This window comes from Sphaerodactylus townsendi, linkage group LG08, assembly GCF_021028975.2.
Source record: "Sphaerodactylus townsendi isolate TG3544 linkage group LG08, MPM_Stown_v2.3, whole genome shotgun sequence".
NCBI lineage: Eukaryota > Metazoa > Chordata > Lepidosauria > Squamata > Sphaerodactylidae > Sphaerodactylus > Sphaerodactylus townsendi.
In genome coordinates, this window is record NC_059432.1 from 36,753,869 (window position 1) to 36,773,291 (window position 19,423).

At 39.4% G+C, this 19,423-nt stretch overlaps 1 protein-coding gene across 5 annotated transcripts in view; it reads left to right on the forward strand.

Annotated features, from left to right (window-relative positions):
* Positions 1–18,813, forward strand: part of CPEB3 (cytoplasmic polyadenylation element binding protein 3) — a 90,706-nt gene extending 71,893 nt beyond the window's left edge. For all 5 annotated transcript variants that reach the window (XM_048506659.1, XM_048506658.1, XM_048506661.1 and 2 more), the window contains exons 8-11: positions 1,903–2,021; positions 6,023–6,137; positions 9,138–9,319; positions 13,002–18,813. In XM_048506659.1, coding sequence (XP_048362616.1) covers positions 1,903–2,021; positions 6,023–6,137; positions 9,138–9,319; positions 13,002–13,229 — 644 coding nt within the window. In that variant the 3' untranslated portion in view covers positions 13,230–18,813. The remainder of the gene's footprint in view (positions 1–1,902; positions 2,022–6,022; positions 6,138–9,137; positions 9,320–13,001) is intronic.
* Positions 18,814–19,423: the final 610 nt, after the last annotated feature.

Below are 19,423 nucleotides of genomic sequence, written 5' to 3' on the forward strand. Positions count from 1 at the left end.
GTTGTATTTGTTAATGGAAGCTGCTCGTATTCCCATTTTTCAGATCCCTCCCCTGAATCTCTAGAAGTTATGTTTCTGGGTGGGTAGATCATCTTGTCAGTAATATTTATGTAGAGATAAATGCACATGCATGAATATGAATACACTAATGTAGCGGACAGCCTGCAGTGTCACACACTGCAGCTGCTGAACTTTAAAATTAAGTGTTGTTAGTATATTGGAGGACAATTATATTTTATCACAATCTTGAAATAGAAGGACGTTTACCATTTTTAACAAATCAACAAGGCACCACCCCTGGTTGCCCACCGCTGCCCTGAGTTGCAGTGAAAAAAGTTAGAAAATACCAATGTTACGTGCAGCATGAAATCAGTTTCAAGAAAAACCCTCAAGTTTACCATAGAGTTTCTGGCAATTCCTAGGGCATCATGTCATCAGTGCTGATTTTTTCCAGAAGTGACACAACGCTGTACGCAATACCAGCACCCTTCCATGCCCCCACCCTCGATCTTCCCTTAGTTCCCAGGAACCGCCTGGGAATGCTAAAATCAATGGAGATTAAGGATATTGCTGAGAAAGACACACAGCGCAGAACCTTCAGCACTGTGTGAAATGGGAGGGTGGGCTTGCAAAGTGATCCTTTCTGTGAGGAGAGTGGTTCTGCATGCATGTCCCCATTGCAATCTGTAAAACACTGTAAAGCCTTTGTTTGCTGCATGAGCGGCAAAGTCCTTTAAATCGTGGAAAACTATTAAAGATGTGCCATGTTGCATATCACTTTTGCTGTGCCAAGATGAGAAAGAATGACGTTAATATAGCCTTTACAATTACAACTCTTGTACCAAGGCCATACAAAAGTGATTAATTTATAAGGCAGGGAGACATGAGATGATGGCAGAATTGTGTTTATATAATTTTAGCCTGATCTTTCTGATTTGCTAGAACTGGAAATGCCCTGTTTCAGTATAGTGTTTGCAACATCTTGATCCTTTTCTACTGTTATTGATCTTTGCGCTGGTGAGGCCAGGGTTGTATTGCTGAAACAAAGCTAAGTACTGTATCAGGGATGCCAGCCTCCAGGTGGGACCCAGAATTACAGGTCACCTCCAAACTACAATTCCGCTGGAGAAAATGAATGCTTTGGAAGGTGGACTCTTTGACAGTGTACCCCACTGAGGTCTCTGACCTCCCCCAGCTCCACTCCCAAATCTTCAGGAGTTTCCCAGCCTGGAGCTGGCAATCCTACTCCCCCACCAATGGCAAGTCGGAATTTGGCAACCGTACCATGGTAAAATGCATAGCAGAGCTATAAACTGGATACTCCCAGCACAGCTCTTGTTAGCAGTTTTCTGCTGATGTCCAATTGCCACACTTACCACGTTAGCACTATGTTCTTTTTGCTCTGTTAGCACTACATTCTTTTTGCTTCTCGTAGCTATATAACAGGAATCCTTCAAGTTATTGCTCCAGGTTAAAAATCTGTGTTTAAGGATTCATCCTGGTGCCTCTTTATTTAAGCATGCAAATAATATTTTAGCATCCATAGGAAGTGGTAAAAATTTATCTGGAGTTTTTTTGTCTGACATAGTTTACTGTCAGTTTCCCCAGTGCTTTTCATGATGTGAGCCAACGCATCACTAACACATGTTCTAATGTTGCTAAATTCATTTTATATTTTCAGAAATTATGAGAGTGCTCTACTTGTTCAGTTATGTTATGTTGTTTATGTTGTACACCGCTCAGAGCCCTCCGGGTGCGCGGTATAAAAGTTTAAACAACAATAACAACAACAATAATAATATGCATTTTTACTATATATGAAATATGAAATGTGTTGAGTATTTTCTCCCAAGAATTTGCATTTCCCTAACTTTGTGTTTTTTATTTTTTTCCCCTACCAAGGGTATGCCTTTCTGCTATTCCAGGAAGAAAGCTCTGTGCAAGCTCTGATCGATGCCTGTCTGGAAGAAGATGGGAAACTTTACCTGTGTGTATCAAGTCCCACCATAAAGGACAAACCGGTAAATGCACCAACATTCTGTCTTTTTTTATTTGAATGGGAGACATCTTATTGCCTTAGCATGCAAAGACTGGGGGAGCCCCGTCAGAGTAAATGTCAAAACACTTTAATATTCAAGCTGGCTCTTTCTTTGCCATTCTATAAGAGAGTAACGTTCTGATCCAACAGAATGATCCAGGTGCCAGGTACACGCATATTGTCTGCTTCAGGCAGCTGTCTTGTACATTTTAATATAATTAACCTTTATGTATTCGTTGCATGCATGGGTTTCCTTCCTCAGTTGAAATGAATGCATGTTGCTGTCTAAGAGATTATGTGTGCACAAGCACAAATAGTTCTATGGGTTGGCATATGAGTCGGTTTTGTGAGTTTTACAGTAATTTCAGGGTTTCTTTCCCTAGTTCCTGGATTGTTCCACACATAATAAAGGGAATAGTGAATTAACTAGATGTTAAACCAACAATACTTTAAAATGTGCCTGTCTAAAGTAAATGGAATTTCTTGGTGTAAAGCAGTATATATGTAAAAGATCTGGGGCTCAATTTCATTCAGATGTGTGAACTGCCATTTCAATTACCGGAACACTTGAACAGTTTTTCCCCTTTCTTTGATTATTTAAAAATATGTTATGGTTTCATCCAATTGAAATAAGTAAACTTTTAGCCTAAGCTTGAAGCTGGAGCACAGTTTCCAGGAGAGCTTGCTTGAGTATTTTTCTTCCTTAAAAGAGAAGAAAAATTCTACAAACCTCATCACCGTTGTATGTGTGAGTGTTTTGACACTGTGTCCCCAACAAATCAGCAATAGTAGATCACTCCATGTAGCAGGCCTTTAAAAATACGAATCAAAGATAAATGGTGACCTTAGGATTTTGTGTACGCTTTTTCTTCGTTTGCACGGTTTATAGGTTTATAATATATATATGACTTTTGAGTGGATTTCTTAGATGAAAACAATCTACAGACTCTGTCCCAAATGTCAGCCATCTGGTTCCTTCAGCTGGACAGAGTAAATGCTTTCTGTTTAGGCAATCCTCTTAGCCTAAGTAAAGGGCTTAATTCCTCCTCTGCCAACATCCACCCACCTTAAGTTTTGAAAATGTATGGAATGCTTACGTTATGTTGTCAGGTGACAGCAAGTTTTGAGTTTTAAAACTTGAATTTCAGATTGTGACATATTACTAACTGAAAGTCTCAAAACAGGCTTTGCTATGTAGCACAGTGGAGCTGCTATTAAAAAACACCCCTCCCTTGGGCTTGGAGAGCTAATTGTGCAATTTTTGGGTCCTGACCTTTGTTCCATGTTGTAAATAGAGCATTGGGGGGGGGGGGGTGTAAATATTATTGCTGGATTTGTGAGAAAATCTTGAACCACTGAATAAAATGTTATATTACCATGACAAGGGAAACAGGTAGGAAAAGGATATTTGAAAAATTATTCTTGTTTAGGTGTACAGCCTTAGAGCGCAAGGTAGAAAAACGCATGTTGCCGTAGCAACCCAAAATGGTGCTTGAAATACAAGTTTGCACGTGTGCAGACACCCTTTTTACCTTTTGAGGGACATTTTAAATGATACTTTGTTGCAAACATGAAGACTTCCTTGGTTTTGCAGAACACTGCATGATGATCAAGGCCTGAGCCCATTGCATATATTTATTTCTGTTTTTCTATTTATTTACATTTATTCGCCACCCTTTACCATGATTTCAGGATGTCTTACAGTAAAAACCATACAGCCGTAAAATCACAGCCATAAAAATCCAACACAGCTATCCGCACAGAAGAACCACCAGCCCCTATACTGATGATATAAGAAAAACCCAGAGGTGTAGCTGGGCCAAACTGCACCAGGCGTGCAGTGTGTTTTTTCCGCTCCATCGCAGCGCTCCCCCCTGCCCCCTTCCCACACTTACCTACGTTCCTTTTCTATTTCTAGTACTTTCTGAGGCTGAAAAAACTGCCTGACGAACTATACATCCCAGGAGACCTTGTGAGCACCAAGATCTCCTGGGAACTGTAGTTCCTCAGGCAGTTTTTAGCCTGAACTGTAAATAGGCCGCTTTTTTCAGCCTCAAAAAGTACTAAAAAAAGAAAAGGAACATAGGTAAGTGTGGAAAGGAGTAGCGGTGTGTGTGTGTGCCGCCAGGGGGGGGGGCGTGGGGAAAAGGGGGAGGGCCGGAGGCCATTTTCCGCCCCCCAGGCATGTGCTCGGTGCACAACGCCCCCCCGCCCCCTTGGCGCTCCGCCACTGGAAAAACCTTCATTTTTGTTTGTGAAGTTATGTGAGCAAATAAGATACTGGCTCTTTGAATTGCTGCATTTGTTTACTCTTCCTGTCTTCTGCAAGCCAAGCGTTTATTTGTGAAAAGTGACTTCTAGCCATGACTGCATGTGCCTATTGGTTCACTTTGCTCTGAACCCATATGGCAGTTGATTTATGTTCTCGCCTTTCTCCTGAGCGTCTCAGGACTGTAGGTGGGAAAATCTACGAAACAGCTGCGTACAGATGTAGAGCAGTCAAGCCACTATGGGACTACACCTATTTTGTTCAAATATGCAAACTACTTGGAAATAACAACCTGAGAAGCCTGCTCTGCTGGTTTCCAGCAGATGCACACTGCTCTGACATCACGCCTGCACTTCCATCTTCTTCTCCTGAAGCAGTTTTCCAGCTTCTATGAAGTTGCATAGTTTAGTTTCAAAGAAGATAAGATGTAGAATCCATTTTTAAGCCAGTAAACTTGCGACTGGTGACAAAAGAGGTGTTTTTAAAGGTAGACAGCATACTGTAGAATGCTAGGAGGGGGAAAGGAGAAATCCAGATTCAGTGTGGATGTGAACATGTATTGATGAAGAGACAGAGGTAGGGAAGAGGACGGAGCAGAACTCATTCTGCTACAAGGAAATCATCGCTGCAGCTTGCAGAGAATCCGTATATAGCCATTTTGTCCTCTGTAAAACTGAGCGACCAGTTTCAAATCAGAGTGGGTGAATGTATGAGAGAGGCATCAGTGCTTAACCAGTTTATGAACATATGAAACCTCCTCTTACAAAATCAAACTATCAGTCTGTCTAATTCTGTCTCGTCATCCTGCCTGCTCTGACAGTCATTTTCAAGGGCAAAGCTAGATTTATGAACAAGTTAGATAAACTATCGTTTATCTATTTATGAACAAGTTAGATAAACTATCGGATTCGTCAGGCAGTTTTTCCCCTGAACTGTGAAGAGGCCGCTTTTTTCAGCCTCTATGACTTGTGGAATATAAAACTGGGCATCTCTTTAAGATGCCCCAAAATTCTAAAGGCTGGTTTCCACTGTCATGAGATCTACCTGACCGACTTCTCTGTATGATCTACCTATAATCACAGCGCTCATAAACAAAGAACTAGGGGGGGGGGGTCTTTCAGAGGTAAAGCATGTGCTTTGCATACAGACAAACCCAAATTTAAGCTCTGGCGTTACCAGTAGCAGGTGTCCAGAAATACTTTCCTCTGCCTTAAACCTCGCAATAGGTCCACCTTAAGACATGCTAAGTCTACAAACTATGTCAAGTTTAAGAGGTTCTGCAGCATTACCAAAAATGATACGTGAGCCATTTATTTTGCATTATAGGTCCTTCATAATCTGAGGGAGTGACAAACTACTTCCCCTCTAGCCTTAGGCAAATGTTTTGGTTGTCCTGCATGTTTAGCAAGTCATAGAGGCTTGGGCTTGGGAACAGAATGAACAGCGCATTGGCCCACTGAGGTGGTTTACTAATTGCCAGTATGACTGCCTCATACAGGACAACCTGGATGTGAAGGCAGTTAGCCCCATGTGAAGGCTGGTAGGATTAACACAGTACACGTGGTAATCCTGCTTTGGTGGTTCAGAAGGCAGCCTAACAGGTAATAGCATTAGGAACCAGTAATTTGGGAGTTTTTTTAAAAAAGGTATGGAAATGTCAACATTTTCTGTTATTCAAAAATCAAGTTTAAAATAAAGCTTGCTTGTTTGTTTAGGTACAAATTCGACCATGGAACCTAAGTGACAGTGACTTCGTAATGGATGGTTCTCAGCCTTTAGATCCCAGAAAAACTATTTTTGTTGGAGGAGTTCCGCGACCTCTCCGAGCTGGTGGGTAAACATTTTAAGATAGTTTTATTAATGCCTTCTTGTATTTCAATACTCTAATGGCTTCTTAGAGGGATTTTCTGCATTGATCGTATCTCTCTTCTACGTGTATCTTTTTTCCCCCCTGATCAACAATGCAGTCCAAAAAATGTGTTTCACCGTTTGTTCCTCTTGTTTTGAATCCCAAAAGAGGACCTAACCAGATGAACATTCTACTGGTCACAGCATTTCTCTAGCATCAGATGGGCAGGCTCCCAGGGCCTATTCCAGGTTGGGAACACTGAGGTGGGGAATGACTTAAACCACCTCTATGCACAAGCCGTGAGCCTGATCTGTATCTGACCCAGACAATTTAATTTAAAAAATGTTAGAATCTGCAGGAGCTGCAGCTAGCAATTCCCCAGGAGAAACTGGAGGTCAGGGAAGACTACCAAGAAAACAGGGTGAGCCAGGTGCAGTATCAAGGCCACAAAAAGAACAAAATTCTGTCTGGCTTCTAATAAACAGCATTAAAATATCTATCTTTAATGAAAATAATTAAAAAGTTTGTAAAATACACTCAAACTTCTAAACATCAACACCATATATAGCTTGGATGACACAAGCACAATATAATACATAAAAACGCAAACAATGGATCCCACAAACAGTACTAGGACTGCAAGTCTCTGCATGAAAAGAGGTCACTTCCTTCCAAGTCCAGCGTTGACATAGGAAGGATTTCAAATATCTGGTGCCTGTCTGGACTCCTCTTCAATGAAAAAGCTCCATACATACCTAGGTGGAAGCACAGTTAGTCATGATTATGATACAGGCATTTATGGATGTTGATCAATGGATGTTGATCAACTTAGTAGCTTTCCTCAGCCACTATGGTCACAACCATTATAAACCATCAGGCATCTAGCTCCAAAGCATCTAGCTAAACCACACTGCAATCAAATGAACAAACCACTCGCGAAAATGCATAGCAGAAGGTGAGCATCATCATCATGACTAACCTAGGTATGTATAGAGCTTATTCATTGAAGAGGAGTCCAGACAGGCACCAGATATTTGAAAAGAGGTAGCAAAAACAGAACTTGAAAATAGAAACCAACATTTTACTAAACAAATGAAACTAAACAAATGAAACTAGGCCTAGCACCATATTTGCCATTGAGTTTAACTGTAAGATATTATCTTCAATAAGTTATCATTGTATAAGGTGACCAGATGGTCACCTTCGCAAACCGGGACAGGCGGGCGGGTGGTTGCGGTCATACGCGCGGGCGCGCAGCCGCAGGAGCGCACTGCCTTTTGGGGCGCTCCCTGTGACAGGGCGGGAAACGGCAGCGCCCCAGAAGGCCATGCGCTCCTGCGGCCTCGCGGGAGGCTGCCGCACTGCCTTGCGCCCCAGAAGGCAGTGCGGCAGCCTTCCAAAACCTGGGACATTGGAAAAAACCCACATGACGCGGGACAGGTCGTTTCAATGCGGGACTGTCCCGCCAAAAGCAGGACGTCTGGTCAGCCTATCATTGTAGCATATTATTACGGACAAAATTAGTTTCCAGCATAAAGTTAATATGTCTATACTATATACAGGAATTATTTTCATAAATGCTGGGAGACCCTTGCATAAATGTTCATATTAAGCATTCTAAGGTATCTTCCACAGGGTGACTGGCTTGGACGATATTCCAAATGCTGCCATGGCTACCGATACAGCCCAGTGGCAGTGCGGGTTCCACATTGACAGGCTTCCCTGCATTTGTCCAGCCACAAGCCCCACAGTGGCTATTTCCCCCTTGTACTAATGGAGGACCTTCCTTGCTCCCTTCCTTCCTAGCAGCTGATATATTATTATAATGTGGGTGTGACCCCAACTTTGCTGGAAAACACCATAGGAAAGAAGGAGAAAATTTGGGAGGTGCAGGCTCTGATGCTATCGAGGAGGGTAGGACTTGCTTCCTAATAGCCTCCAAACTGTTGCAGACAACCTGTCTGTTAACTGACCTGAATGAGTAATACGTTGGCATGGATCCTATGACATTTTTACCCTCTCCCTTTTCCCCAGCTGCTGCGACGGCTTTCCTCTGCTGTGGAACTTGCTTTGTCAGCTGATACCACTTCAGCTTGCACAATATCGGGGTTTTTCAAAGAGCCCTTAAGTGCAAAGCAGCAAAGGAAAGTCTCCAGAGGAAACCTGGAGTGAAGCAGAAGGGCAACGCTGTCAAAGGATCCAAGCCTAGATACTTAAGGGCATTTCACCCTCTCCAAGTTCATTTGATCTTTTTTTCCAGAGTCCCACAAAATTTCCAGACCAGAGAGAAAAAATTTTCTCCACAAAGTTTACCTAGTTTTTCTAGGCCTTTACCTCTAATTCAGACATTCTCCAGAGGAAGGAATAATGTATAATTAATTTTCATTTGATTTCTTTGCATTTTTTCAAATTGCCTGCCACCTGTGCTTGGTAAATTCATTAGCAGACAATGCATTTTCATAGATCCATTACAGAATGTTTAACAAAACAAGGGAGTGTACTACCTGACTCCGGCACTTCTTTTGATTTTTAATCTGATCAACCATCAGCATTCAGCAGTATCTCGGCTCATCGTTTGACACCAGGTGTTTTTTTTTTTTAAGATGCTGGATAATAGCTTCTTTGAATCCTTATTTTCAATAAGCTTCAAGAGTTACCTTCATTAAATAATCCTTGATGTGCCACCTGTGTAGACATACTTTAATGCATATTAATGAACTAGAAATCAGCGGAACAATGGGTTTGTAAGATTTATCAGTTAATAGTCCTAGAAATGCAGTTGGTGAGGGCTTTGTCTTGTGTTATCCTTGCCTTGGTTGATATTGATTCTAATTTTTTTAGCGTATGTCTATTATTTAAGTTTAAATTCTATGAGGTTTTTGTGTGCTTTAATAATGTTGTCCTTTTTATATTTGCAAGCCGTGTATAAGAGCTTCTGTAGTGATTAAATGAATATGTGGTGTTGTAATATTACCTTACAGTTGAACTAGCAATGATTATGGATCGTTTGTATGGAGGAGTCTGCTATGCTGGCATTGATACAGACCCTGAGCTGAAGTACCCGAAAGGTGCTGGTCGAGTTGCTTTCTCCAATCAGCAAAGCTATATTGCTGCTATTAGTGCACGCTTTGTCCAGCTCCAACATAATGACATTGATAAACGGGTAAGTAGAACATCTCATAACGAACGAGTCTCTGCTTACGTAAATGTGGCAGTATTGGATCATATGGTGATTCTGTATACCGTGTCAGATTGTTGGGTTATCTAACCCAGCATTATTTCCTGACAGCTGTTTTAAGGCTGAGATATTTACCCATTATCTACTGTTGGAAAGCCAGTATGGTTTAGTAGTTGTAAGAAGCCTGCTGGGTGACCTTGGCCTAGTCCAGGGGTCTGCAACCTGCAGCTCTCCAGATGTTCATGGACTACAATTCCCATCAGCCAGGTTTTGGTTTTGACCTTTAAGGCCTTGAGCGGTCTGAGGCCCTCGTATTTTTAGAGCTGCATCTCCCTCTACTGACCACGGAGGGCGCTGCAGCCCTCCAGTAGTAACTTCTTGGTGGTCCCTGGCCCCAAGGACATTAGGTTAGCCTCAACTAGAGCCAGGGCCTGACACCTGGGCCCTATGGGACCTTAATCAGTTCCAAGACAGATGTTCCACTGGGCGTTCAGTTGAAGCAACCCATGAGTCCCAATTTCCATCATGCACATTTTTAATTTGTGCCCCCCCTTCCCCCCCCCCCCCCCAACAATTTTTGATAAAAGGAGTATATTGGGATGAAGCTATATTGTAGGCTTGGGGTCCTTGGATACCTGATAGATCACCATCTGGGGATATTAGGTTTTAATGTTGAGTTGTAATGTTAAGGTTATGTTGTATTACTGGAATTGCTTAATGTTTTCACCTTGTTTATAGGCTGCCCTAAGCCTGGCTTTGTCCAGGGAGGGCTGGGTATAAATATAATAAAATAAATAAAAGGCAGCGGGTGAGAAGGCGCTTCAGCTTTCCACCTCCCAGTGCTGTTCTCCCAACATGAAATGGCAGCAGGGACATTATTTGTTTAGTTGGGTTGCTGCATATGTAGTGCATCAGTACACACACCCACACCCACACCCATTTATTTGCTTATAAAGAATGTATTTATTTATGGACTTGCTTAATGCCCAAAGTTTAGATCATTTATTCAAACCTTAACTATGGGAAATGTAAAAATATGTTTTTAAAATGTGTGTTAAGGCGAAGATCTACTAAAATTTCCATGAGACTCTTTACTGGAGAACTTCAATTTTATTGAATACCTTTTGAATAGCAATAATGAAAAGTTAACCAAGAAAGTGATCATTGGTTAAAGGTTTTCATGTGCTGATGTTAAATGCAGGGGAGGGGACTAGGAAAGATTCAAAGTTATATGAAGTCAAAACAATAGTTCCTTTTCCTTTTTACAGTTTTAATTCACCCCACATCAAAATATTTGCTTAGACAGACTAATTTGAATAGGAATTACTGTTATTTTTGTATGTACTCTTTATTGCCAAACAACTCATTTTCCAAAGTAAATTGAGAATGTTGAGCTCTGAACAAACAAAAATGATAAGAGTTTTTCTCTCTGTTCTAATTGAATATTACCGTGTACTGTACTGTCCCCCACCCACCCCACCCCCGGGAGTGAACAGATCCTCCAAGCTTTACTTATGCCACCCCAAGTTTTTGAATTAAATAATATAAATAGAAAGAATACTTGCTAGTAGACACGGCAGGTTAAAGCACATAGAATCTTGATTTCATACATGCTACTCAAATCAAAATGCTTTCTTTTCATATGAAGAAGGAAGGATCCTCTATTCATAACCTGGATAAAATAGTCTATACCAAATTGCTGTTTTAATATCAGTCTGATGACCATTTAGCGTTTCTTGGGCAAATTTCCCATTCAATTTCTGAAAAGAATGGGGATTTAAAATTAGGAAATCAAGGTGCTATATTAAAATAAATATAACATATTCCAATTCATTGATTTATCCATGCCGGTACATATCAAAGCGAAAAATGCTTTGAGGTTTCTTCTCATTATGTAGGCTCCAGATAGGCCTGGTGGGTAAAAAGTACATGAGCGCATGGGTAGGTTGCATGAAATCTGAGCTGTGATCCAAAGCTCAGGAGCATTATCATACATATTGAATACTATATAATGTATAACCAGGAACATTTTTCTCTATGTTCATAGAGCTTTTCCCCAACATCCTAGAGGACATTGCAGAACTTTTTGTATGCAATAGATTCTCCTTGTGATGTCACTACAGCTAAAATTCACAGAAATGGTATTAAAAGTTATAACCTATAACAGTGCATTTAAATCCCATTGATTTCAGTGTAAGATACTGAGATGTGCTTACCTTTCCTATTGAAATTTGGGGGAAGGGGCACTTCTTACCCATGGCTAGGATCATGTTCTTTACCTCTTTAGCAGCTTTTAAAACAAAGCATAAAAGTGTGAGAAGTAACACTTCATTTTTGAAGCCGTTAATTCATCTATACCTGGAAAAGTTATTGTTAAGTCAGGCTGCTGTTTTGTCTCCAAAGCCAAGTTCAAAATATTGTTTGATTATGTATACTTATTTTGAAAATAACTTCTAATTTTTGAGAAGGAAACATGGGACATTACCAGAAATATGGTGTGCTTTTTTTAATGGTGTGCTTTGTATTTTTGTTCTCTAATGGCATGTTTGAGTGGTGCCAAATTTACTCCACATTAAAAATGTTCTTTTAAATTGCTAAGGAGTTTAGTAAAATTGCAGCTCCAAATTGCCTCACTGGCATTATCTCGAGAAGTTAACTTGATCCTTATATAAAAGAGGTCCCAAATATGAAACATTGTAATAGTTGCGATCTTAAAATATTAACCATACTTTTTGAAGAATAACATAATGAGATCTTGGAACTGCCTGAATAGCATCTTTCTTCACGTAAAGAAGGTTTGTTGTGACTCTCATGACACAAAATGACATTTGTGAGAAAGGTGCAAAAACATGGTGACTGTGTGCTGATTGACATTTCAACTGTTCCCAGCATTCCCTCCATCCATTTTAAGTGTAATTATGCCCAAATATCCCTCTCCAAACAAAGGAAATGTTCCTATTTACTTTCTGTTTGTTTTTCCAGCTGAAGTTAAATACTGAAGTGGTTCTCTGGCATAAATTTCAGTTAAATTTTATTTATAGTTAAATTTTATAGTTAAATTACAATTAAATGCAGGTGCTCCTTGGGGAAGTTGATGCTCCGCTTAGCTGGCTACTGGCACAGTGGAGTGACGCCTGGCTGCTTCCTGCACTCTCTCTCTTGGCTTCATTAGCTGGAGGGGAAGGATCACTCACCTAGAGTTGGTCAGCTTACAGCCTGCTTAACAAACCCAGGCTGCATGTCCATCCTGCTGTTCCTTCATTTGCCTGGCAACAACCGCATGTTAATATTTACCTTACAATAACCGTATCTCTCCTTCACCACCTCCATTTGCCTACTTAGGCCTCTAAAGTTGAGCTGGCCAACCCTTTTCAGCTTTATGGCTCCATAACATGTTTTGGTAGACATGGTTTTCTGGACATCTTTGCAGCATCGTAACATGGCAGGTTGTACCAGCCAGAACTGCCGTTTCCATACAATGCAGGAGCTGCTAATGGCGAGGGACTGCCCATCTCTGCCTTGAAGCTTCTGGCATGCTTATTTGATATAGGGATCTCTCCAGCTGTGGAAACTCTTGAGTGGAAACTCTTGAGTGAGTGGAAACCACTCACAGAATTTTCTGTCATTTCCTGTGTTAATTCTGTACCTTTTCCCCCCTCTTTTGCAGGTGGAAGTGAAGCCATATGTGCTTGATGATCAGATGTGTGATGAATGCCAGGGCACTCGCTGTGGTGGAAAATTTGCTCCGTTCTTCTGTGCCAACGTTACCTGCTTGCAGTATTACTGTGAATACTGCTGGGCGAGCATTCACTCTCGTGCTGGGCGAGAGTTCCACAAACCACTGGTGAAGGAGGGAGGGGATCGGCCACGCCACGTTCCTTTCCGTTGGAGCTGAAGCCCAGGCCTAAATCCAGCAGCAAGTACTGGAGCCGATGAAATTTAAGGAACACAGAGTGCTGCCTCAGGGCTCTAGTGTTCTGGAAATCTGTGCATTCATCCTTGACTATAATGAAGAGATGGGTCTTTTATTATGATTATGATTATTATTATTTACAGTCACATTACTGAACTCTGGCTCCAGTATAATATAAGCCTAGCAGAGCGTAACTGTACTGATTTTTGCACTTTGATTCACACAAACATCTGCTTGGTACCTTAATTTCTTACACGAGACTTGTCACGTGTGACGATAAGTAAACTGCCATTCTCATTGGCCTCCAGAGGGTTGATGTGTATGCAATGAAATTTTTTTTTAAGATTATAATTTTATTTTAAGACTGGAGCATGCACTTATTTTCAGAAATGTAGACTTGCCCCTAGCAGATGATTTACCAAAGGTAACACTCACGAGTAGGTTGCAGATGTAGCAAAAACTTCAAATGGATATTCAGCAATCATTAGTTTGGGTCACTTAGAGTAGGAACAACCCTTTAAAAAGTCTTTATTGTTGCTCTCCCTTTTGACTGGTAAGGATGATACCTCATAAGCTGGATCACATTTTCCCCCTTCCAACCTCTCCCCCCCCCTTTTTTTTTTTGCTGAGGGTTTCCTATTTGGTTAGGTCTTTTAGTGTTATGTAAATGTATGCTGCAATAGCTTTTGCTGCTATTAAGATGGTATTACTAATACCACAATACTGTATTCAAGCTTAGGGTATCAATCTGAAAAGATCATTGTGTGATTTAAAACCGTGATGACTGCTGAAGAAAGATCAGAATTGCTTTCAGAAAGCTTCCAAGGAAGGTCAATAGTTTTGACTGCATGTTTACTTAATCAGGTTGCTGCATGTAATAAAATTTTATATACATATATCTGATATGAAAATCTGCCCACAATGCACAAATTAAGAATTTATGTAGGCTACAAAGTACTTGGCAAAAGAAATTAAGGAAAAGAAAACACACACACACACAAACACGTGCTCACGTACACAGCACACATAGATTACTGACTGGAGGAAGGCATGTCTGACTAAATGTAAATGCTTCTGAAATTAGGATCAACCCATTGCAGTACAACCTATATTACAACAAATATTTTTTAAAAAAACCTAGTTGTAGAATATCCTCACGATGAATTCGTGAATGATAGACGAAGTACTTTGCGGTGCTCTGTTATATATTGTGCAATTTATTTTGTATAGTAAAGTGATTTTGTCTAGTACTGTGATCAGACTTTAACTGTTTAAGCCTCTATGTCTAACATTCACACACTTCTGATGGTTCACAAAAAAGGCAACCATGCTTATTTTTTAAAAAAAGGACAAGTTGAGCTCTTTGTTCCAATATCTCACGTAAATGCTTGTACCATATATGTAGTTGCAGCCCTTCTCCGGAAAACCAAAGAGCTCATAACCGCATTTGTACACTACCAACGTAGATAGCAGGCTGATAAACTAGGCACATCATATGGCAGGTGAAGGGAAAAAAGTGGTGCTAAAGAAATGTCTACCTATAAAAGTTAACTTGTCTCCTCTCGGATGTGATGTTAATTTCTTGAAACCCTGGATGTATCCTGTGAAGCTTGAATACAATTGAGATCTACTATATAACGGTGGACATTTTTTTAGCATGTACTCTGGGGCTGCAAGGCTAACACTTAAGCACACATCAGTGTGCTAACTATGAGAATGTGAGAATGTGTACACTATTTTTCTGGGTTTTTTCTTTCGTTCTCCCCCGTTTTTGCCGTTCTGGGGGACTGGATATTGACACCGCATAGTAAATTTAAATGTTCTGGTTTTTGTGTATTGTGATGGCCTTGTTAATGTCTAACTCTGTTTAGTTGCAATTACTGGCTCTGAAAGAAACTTTCTGTGTTTAAAAAAATAGTTTTTTACTGGTTTAAAAAATCATTCTTATCCCTTTCATGGTTTCTTCTGGGCACTTTTGTGATATTGCTTTTTCCAGCCCAGGTGTCTTTCTTCTGTTTGGGTTTATTTTTATTTTTTTTCATCTATACAAGATTTGTTATGCACTACTTTTTGTATCTAGACAGTTTTCAATAGTTGGCAGATTATTCTTTTTTAAAAGAAAAGGCATGCTTTCTGACTGACATGATCTTTTGCAATACCTCAATTTTGAAATATAGGAAAGAAAATATTTTCTAAGTAAGTTTATTCAGAAAAAATATATATTAATTTAATTCTGCGAGAAAATGATTTAACAGATGGGTAACTTTATTTTTTTCATGCTTATTTGCGTTTTTGAAAAATGAAGAAGTTAGAGCTTTATAACTGTAATATTGAAGATCATAGCTAACCTACAGAAGTCTACCTAATTATGTGAAACAAGAATACATTTTTGAAGAAATGTCCCTCTTTCATGTACAAAAAAAACCCCTGGAAAAGGAAGGAGGGGAAAAGAGAGAAACATCCTGGAAGTTATATACATAATAAGACTAAAATTAACACAGCCAGGTTGACATAAAGGAAAGGTGTAAAAATAAATCTCCATTTGGTGCTGGAAGTTGTGAATAGAGAGGTGAAAAAATATTTTCCCCTTAATTTGTATATTTATAATCAAGCAATTATGCACGACTGACCAGAATTGTGAGAGTTCTTCTGTTTGTATTTTTTTAAAGATAATTTTTTAGTTTATTAAATTATAACATGGTCCCTTTTTGTTTTGTAAATGAATGTGCCCCCTAAGTTGTTAATATGTTATATTATTATAAGAGGGTCCTTCAAGAAAAGAAGTTATTTTTTAAACTAAGGTGTTCTGAGCTGCAACTTGACTAAGAAGCCCCTGGGTACAACAGGTCCTCGTGTGGCCTTCTCTTGATGCGAGACTTGAACTAGTCGATATTTTTTTTTGAAGGCAACTTAACCTCGACTATTTGTTGTTATGTGCAATACTGTTTGTACTGTTTGTATAAAAAAAAGAAAAAAAGAAAAGAAAAAAGGCATAAATCTTTATTGCAGATTTATTTTCATTGCAAACTTTAGACATTGTGATTCACTAAGATCATTTTTCTACTGTCAAATATGTACCTTTTCTTCATGCTGGTATTTTTTCAATAGTAATGTAGCCTTTGTACTGAGACAAATTTTCATTGTTATTTTTAGAAAGATTTTTTGCTAAGAGAAATTTAAACATTGACATATTTTTCATTTTTATTTCAGATTTTCTTTAAGGAGTGCTTTCTCAACCATTAATATAGTTGTTTCTGGGAGAGACTTTCATATCTGGTCAATGTCATTAATATTATTTTGTATTTTTACTTGGAATAAATTAATTTTATGATGCTAATTCTTTAAAAGTTTATTTTTTTCATTTTCAGTTATTTTTGAAGCTAAAAAAACCTTTGTAATATTGTTACTAAAGTGTCTAGTTTTTTGAAATGCAAAGCTTTATGTATTAACTCGCTGATGTGGTTTACAATGGTGTGAAAATGGTTGGATATGTAAAAAAGATTGGAACAACTGTAATGAATAATTGGGCAATAAAATTACAGAATGAAGCAGGAAAATGATGTGATATTTTTGAAAAGCCTTTTTCCTTTATCAAAATGATTTAGGAATATAATAGGGATGTCACAGTACCGGTTCTCTGTCTAGATTTATACAACACCAGTGCTGATAAACACTATTGCTGTTGTAATGAACTCCAATCTATAGAAAGAGCAGGGTTATGACCCTGCCTGTTCAGCATTATATTTGTGGCTCCCTCCCCCCGCCTCCCACCCCAATCAGGCACAGTCAGCACTACTGCTAGATAGTGGGGTGCAGTTGCCAAAAGAATAAAAGGAGACTACACAGCATTAATGATTGGTCAGTTCTTTCCCTGCTTAACTGTCCTTTGCAAGCCTGGCTTGTACCAATATCTTAAAAATCTCTCCCAAGTAGCTTCAGCGTGATGTATCATGATGCTATTTATTTAACGCACCCCTTCATGCTGCATTTCCATGCACTTCTTTAAGTGGTAACCCAGAACAAATGGAGGAAGTTGTATAGTATCTGCATAATATTACTGTGCAATTACAATACAGTGTAGTTTACTGCATAGTTAGTGCTAAATAATGCATGTGTAGCAACTCTTATTACTGTATCAGAGCACTTTTTGCCGGCTTCTTGTATATTTTCCCCTCTTTGTGTTAGCGGTTTTCATCGCAGGTGCACCACCCCTTTGCTGCTATCAAAACACTGTTTCACTTTATGTAGTTCATCATCTTAGTCTAGCTACCCCCCCCCCCCCGCCCTCTTTGCTGTTTCCTCACAGAATTCATGGGCTGAATCTAGAGATACTGTTATCTATCCCTTAAGATCCTACAAACCAAACTGGTTTTACAAAAATAGAAATACGATGGCCTTCTCTGGATGCATCTGTTGTCAGTTTAGATCTAGTTTTAAACTGACTTCCAGGAGGCAATTTATCAACCTCTTGTGGAAATGTCTAGTGTAGGCTCATTGTGTCCTCTTTGTAAGTAACGTATAGGCAAAACCAAACAGTAAAATTTAGACTCCACTTAGGTACAACTGATTGGAATGTACACACATTATAAACACTTAGTAAAAGTGAAGAAGAAACTTTTGGAATTCCTGCAAAGTGGTACAGTAACGTGCTTAGATTTCTGCCTCCACACTTGCCTTCTTGGGAAGGCAGTGGCTAAAAAAATGTATTACAAATATGCAGTTAGCAAAATAACTTTGCTAATTCCATTATATTCGTTAGGATAGTGGACAAAAAAAATAGTGCTTTACTGGGGAAATACCCCATGTTAATATTTCAGTATTGTGACATCTCTACTTGCAAGGTATGACTGAAAGATTAGTCACAGATTTGTAAAAAAAATAAAATAAAAACGTCTTTTTGTTAAACCTGGCTTGTATGTAGTTGCTTTTTACACCAGTTTGTATGATGTTGGCTTAGCCTTTTTTTTAACCAGAAAACTTTTCTTCTGAATCTCTGCTGTCGTCGTGTTTCCGTCTTACCACAGAGTATTTTATATCCATGCTGTTGATTTGCTCTATACCCCAAATGAATAACGGATCAGGAGCTATGTTATGTCATTCTGCACATTTTAAATTTACCCAATTATAACTTTTAGCAACAAATAGATATTCAGGGTGCTAATATGGGATAATAATTTCTGCTGTGTTTTTTTTTTCTGGATGTGGTTCTGTTGGGGTATAAAGTATTAGGTATTTGTAATTTTGCTGTCAAGATAATGGACATAACTTTTAGAGTGTTCACAGCTATAAGATCTCTGTACTTGTTTTTTCAACTAACTAATTTTAAATGTTCCATATCTTTTACTACATGTTCTCTTAGACTGGTTTTGCTAGTAACCCTAAAGGCTTTTACCTTTTTTTTTCTTTTTCTTTTTTGGCTTAAACTAATGCTTTGTATGGAACTGCAGTACTGTGACTAAACATGGAGCTCAATGCTGCTATTGCTTACAACTGCTTCAACTTTGTAGTTTGGACTTAAATTTTTTTTCTGTAATAACTTATTAAATCTAGTTGTATGAAGTACTGACATTTGTCATCCTTTGCATATTTGAAAGGAAAAAAAAGGGAGGTGTGCTGTCTGGAATTCAGAGGTTAAAAGACATTTTGGGAATATCTATGTAATACATTTGAACAACTTGCATGTTCATGCACTACGATGGTATTCCATTTTTTTTCTGGTATGGAGTTGTTCAGTCAGTTGTCTTCAAAAGCAATCTCTTTCTCCTTTTAGAACTAGTTACATTCACATAAAGGTGAATATGCATCAAGAATGGAGAATAACCGCGAGGGCAAGGACAACATGGACACACCAGAGTGGGGGCAAATCAGGCTACAAATTTAATTACATATACTTCAGGTCTTGGTGTGGCGTGGGTGGGAAACCGGTGTCATTGACAGCCAACAGTCTGGCAGTGAGCTCCCCAGCCTCCCTGTTGAGAATAAGTTGGGAAAGAGGACCAGTTATGAGGTATGAAGCAGCAGAAGTCGCTATTTAATGCCTATTACCCACCTCTTGGTTGGCTTGCCAGCCCCAGAAGTGGTCACAGCACCCCTCACTAAAAGGAAAGCAAAAACCATTTGGCCAGTTGCCGTCCTGGGTCAAATTCCCTCTTGATCCTATCAGCCAACATTTGCCC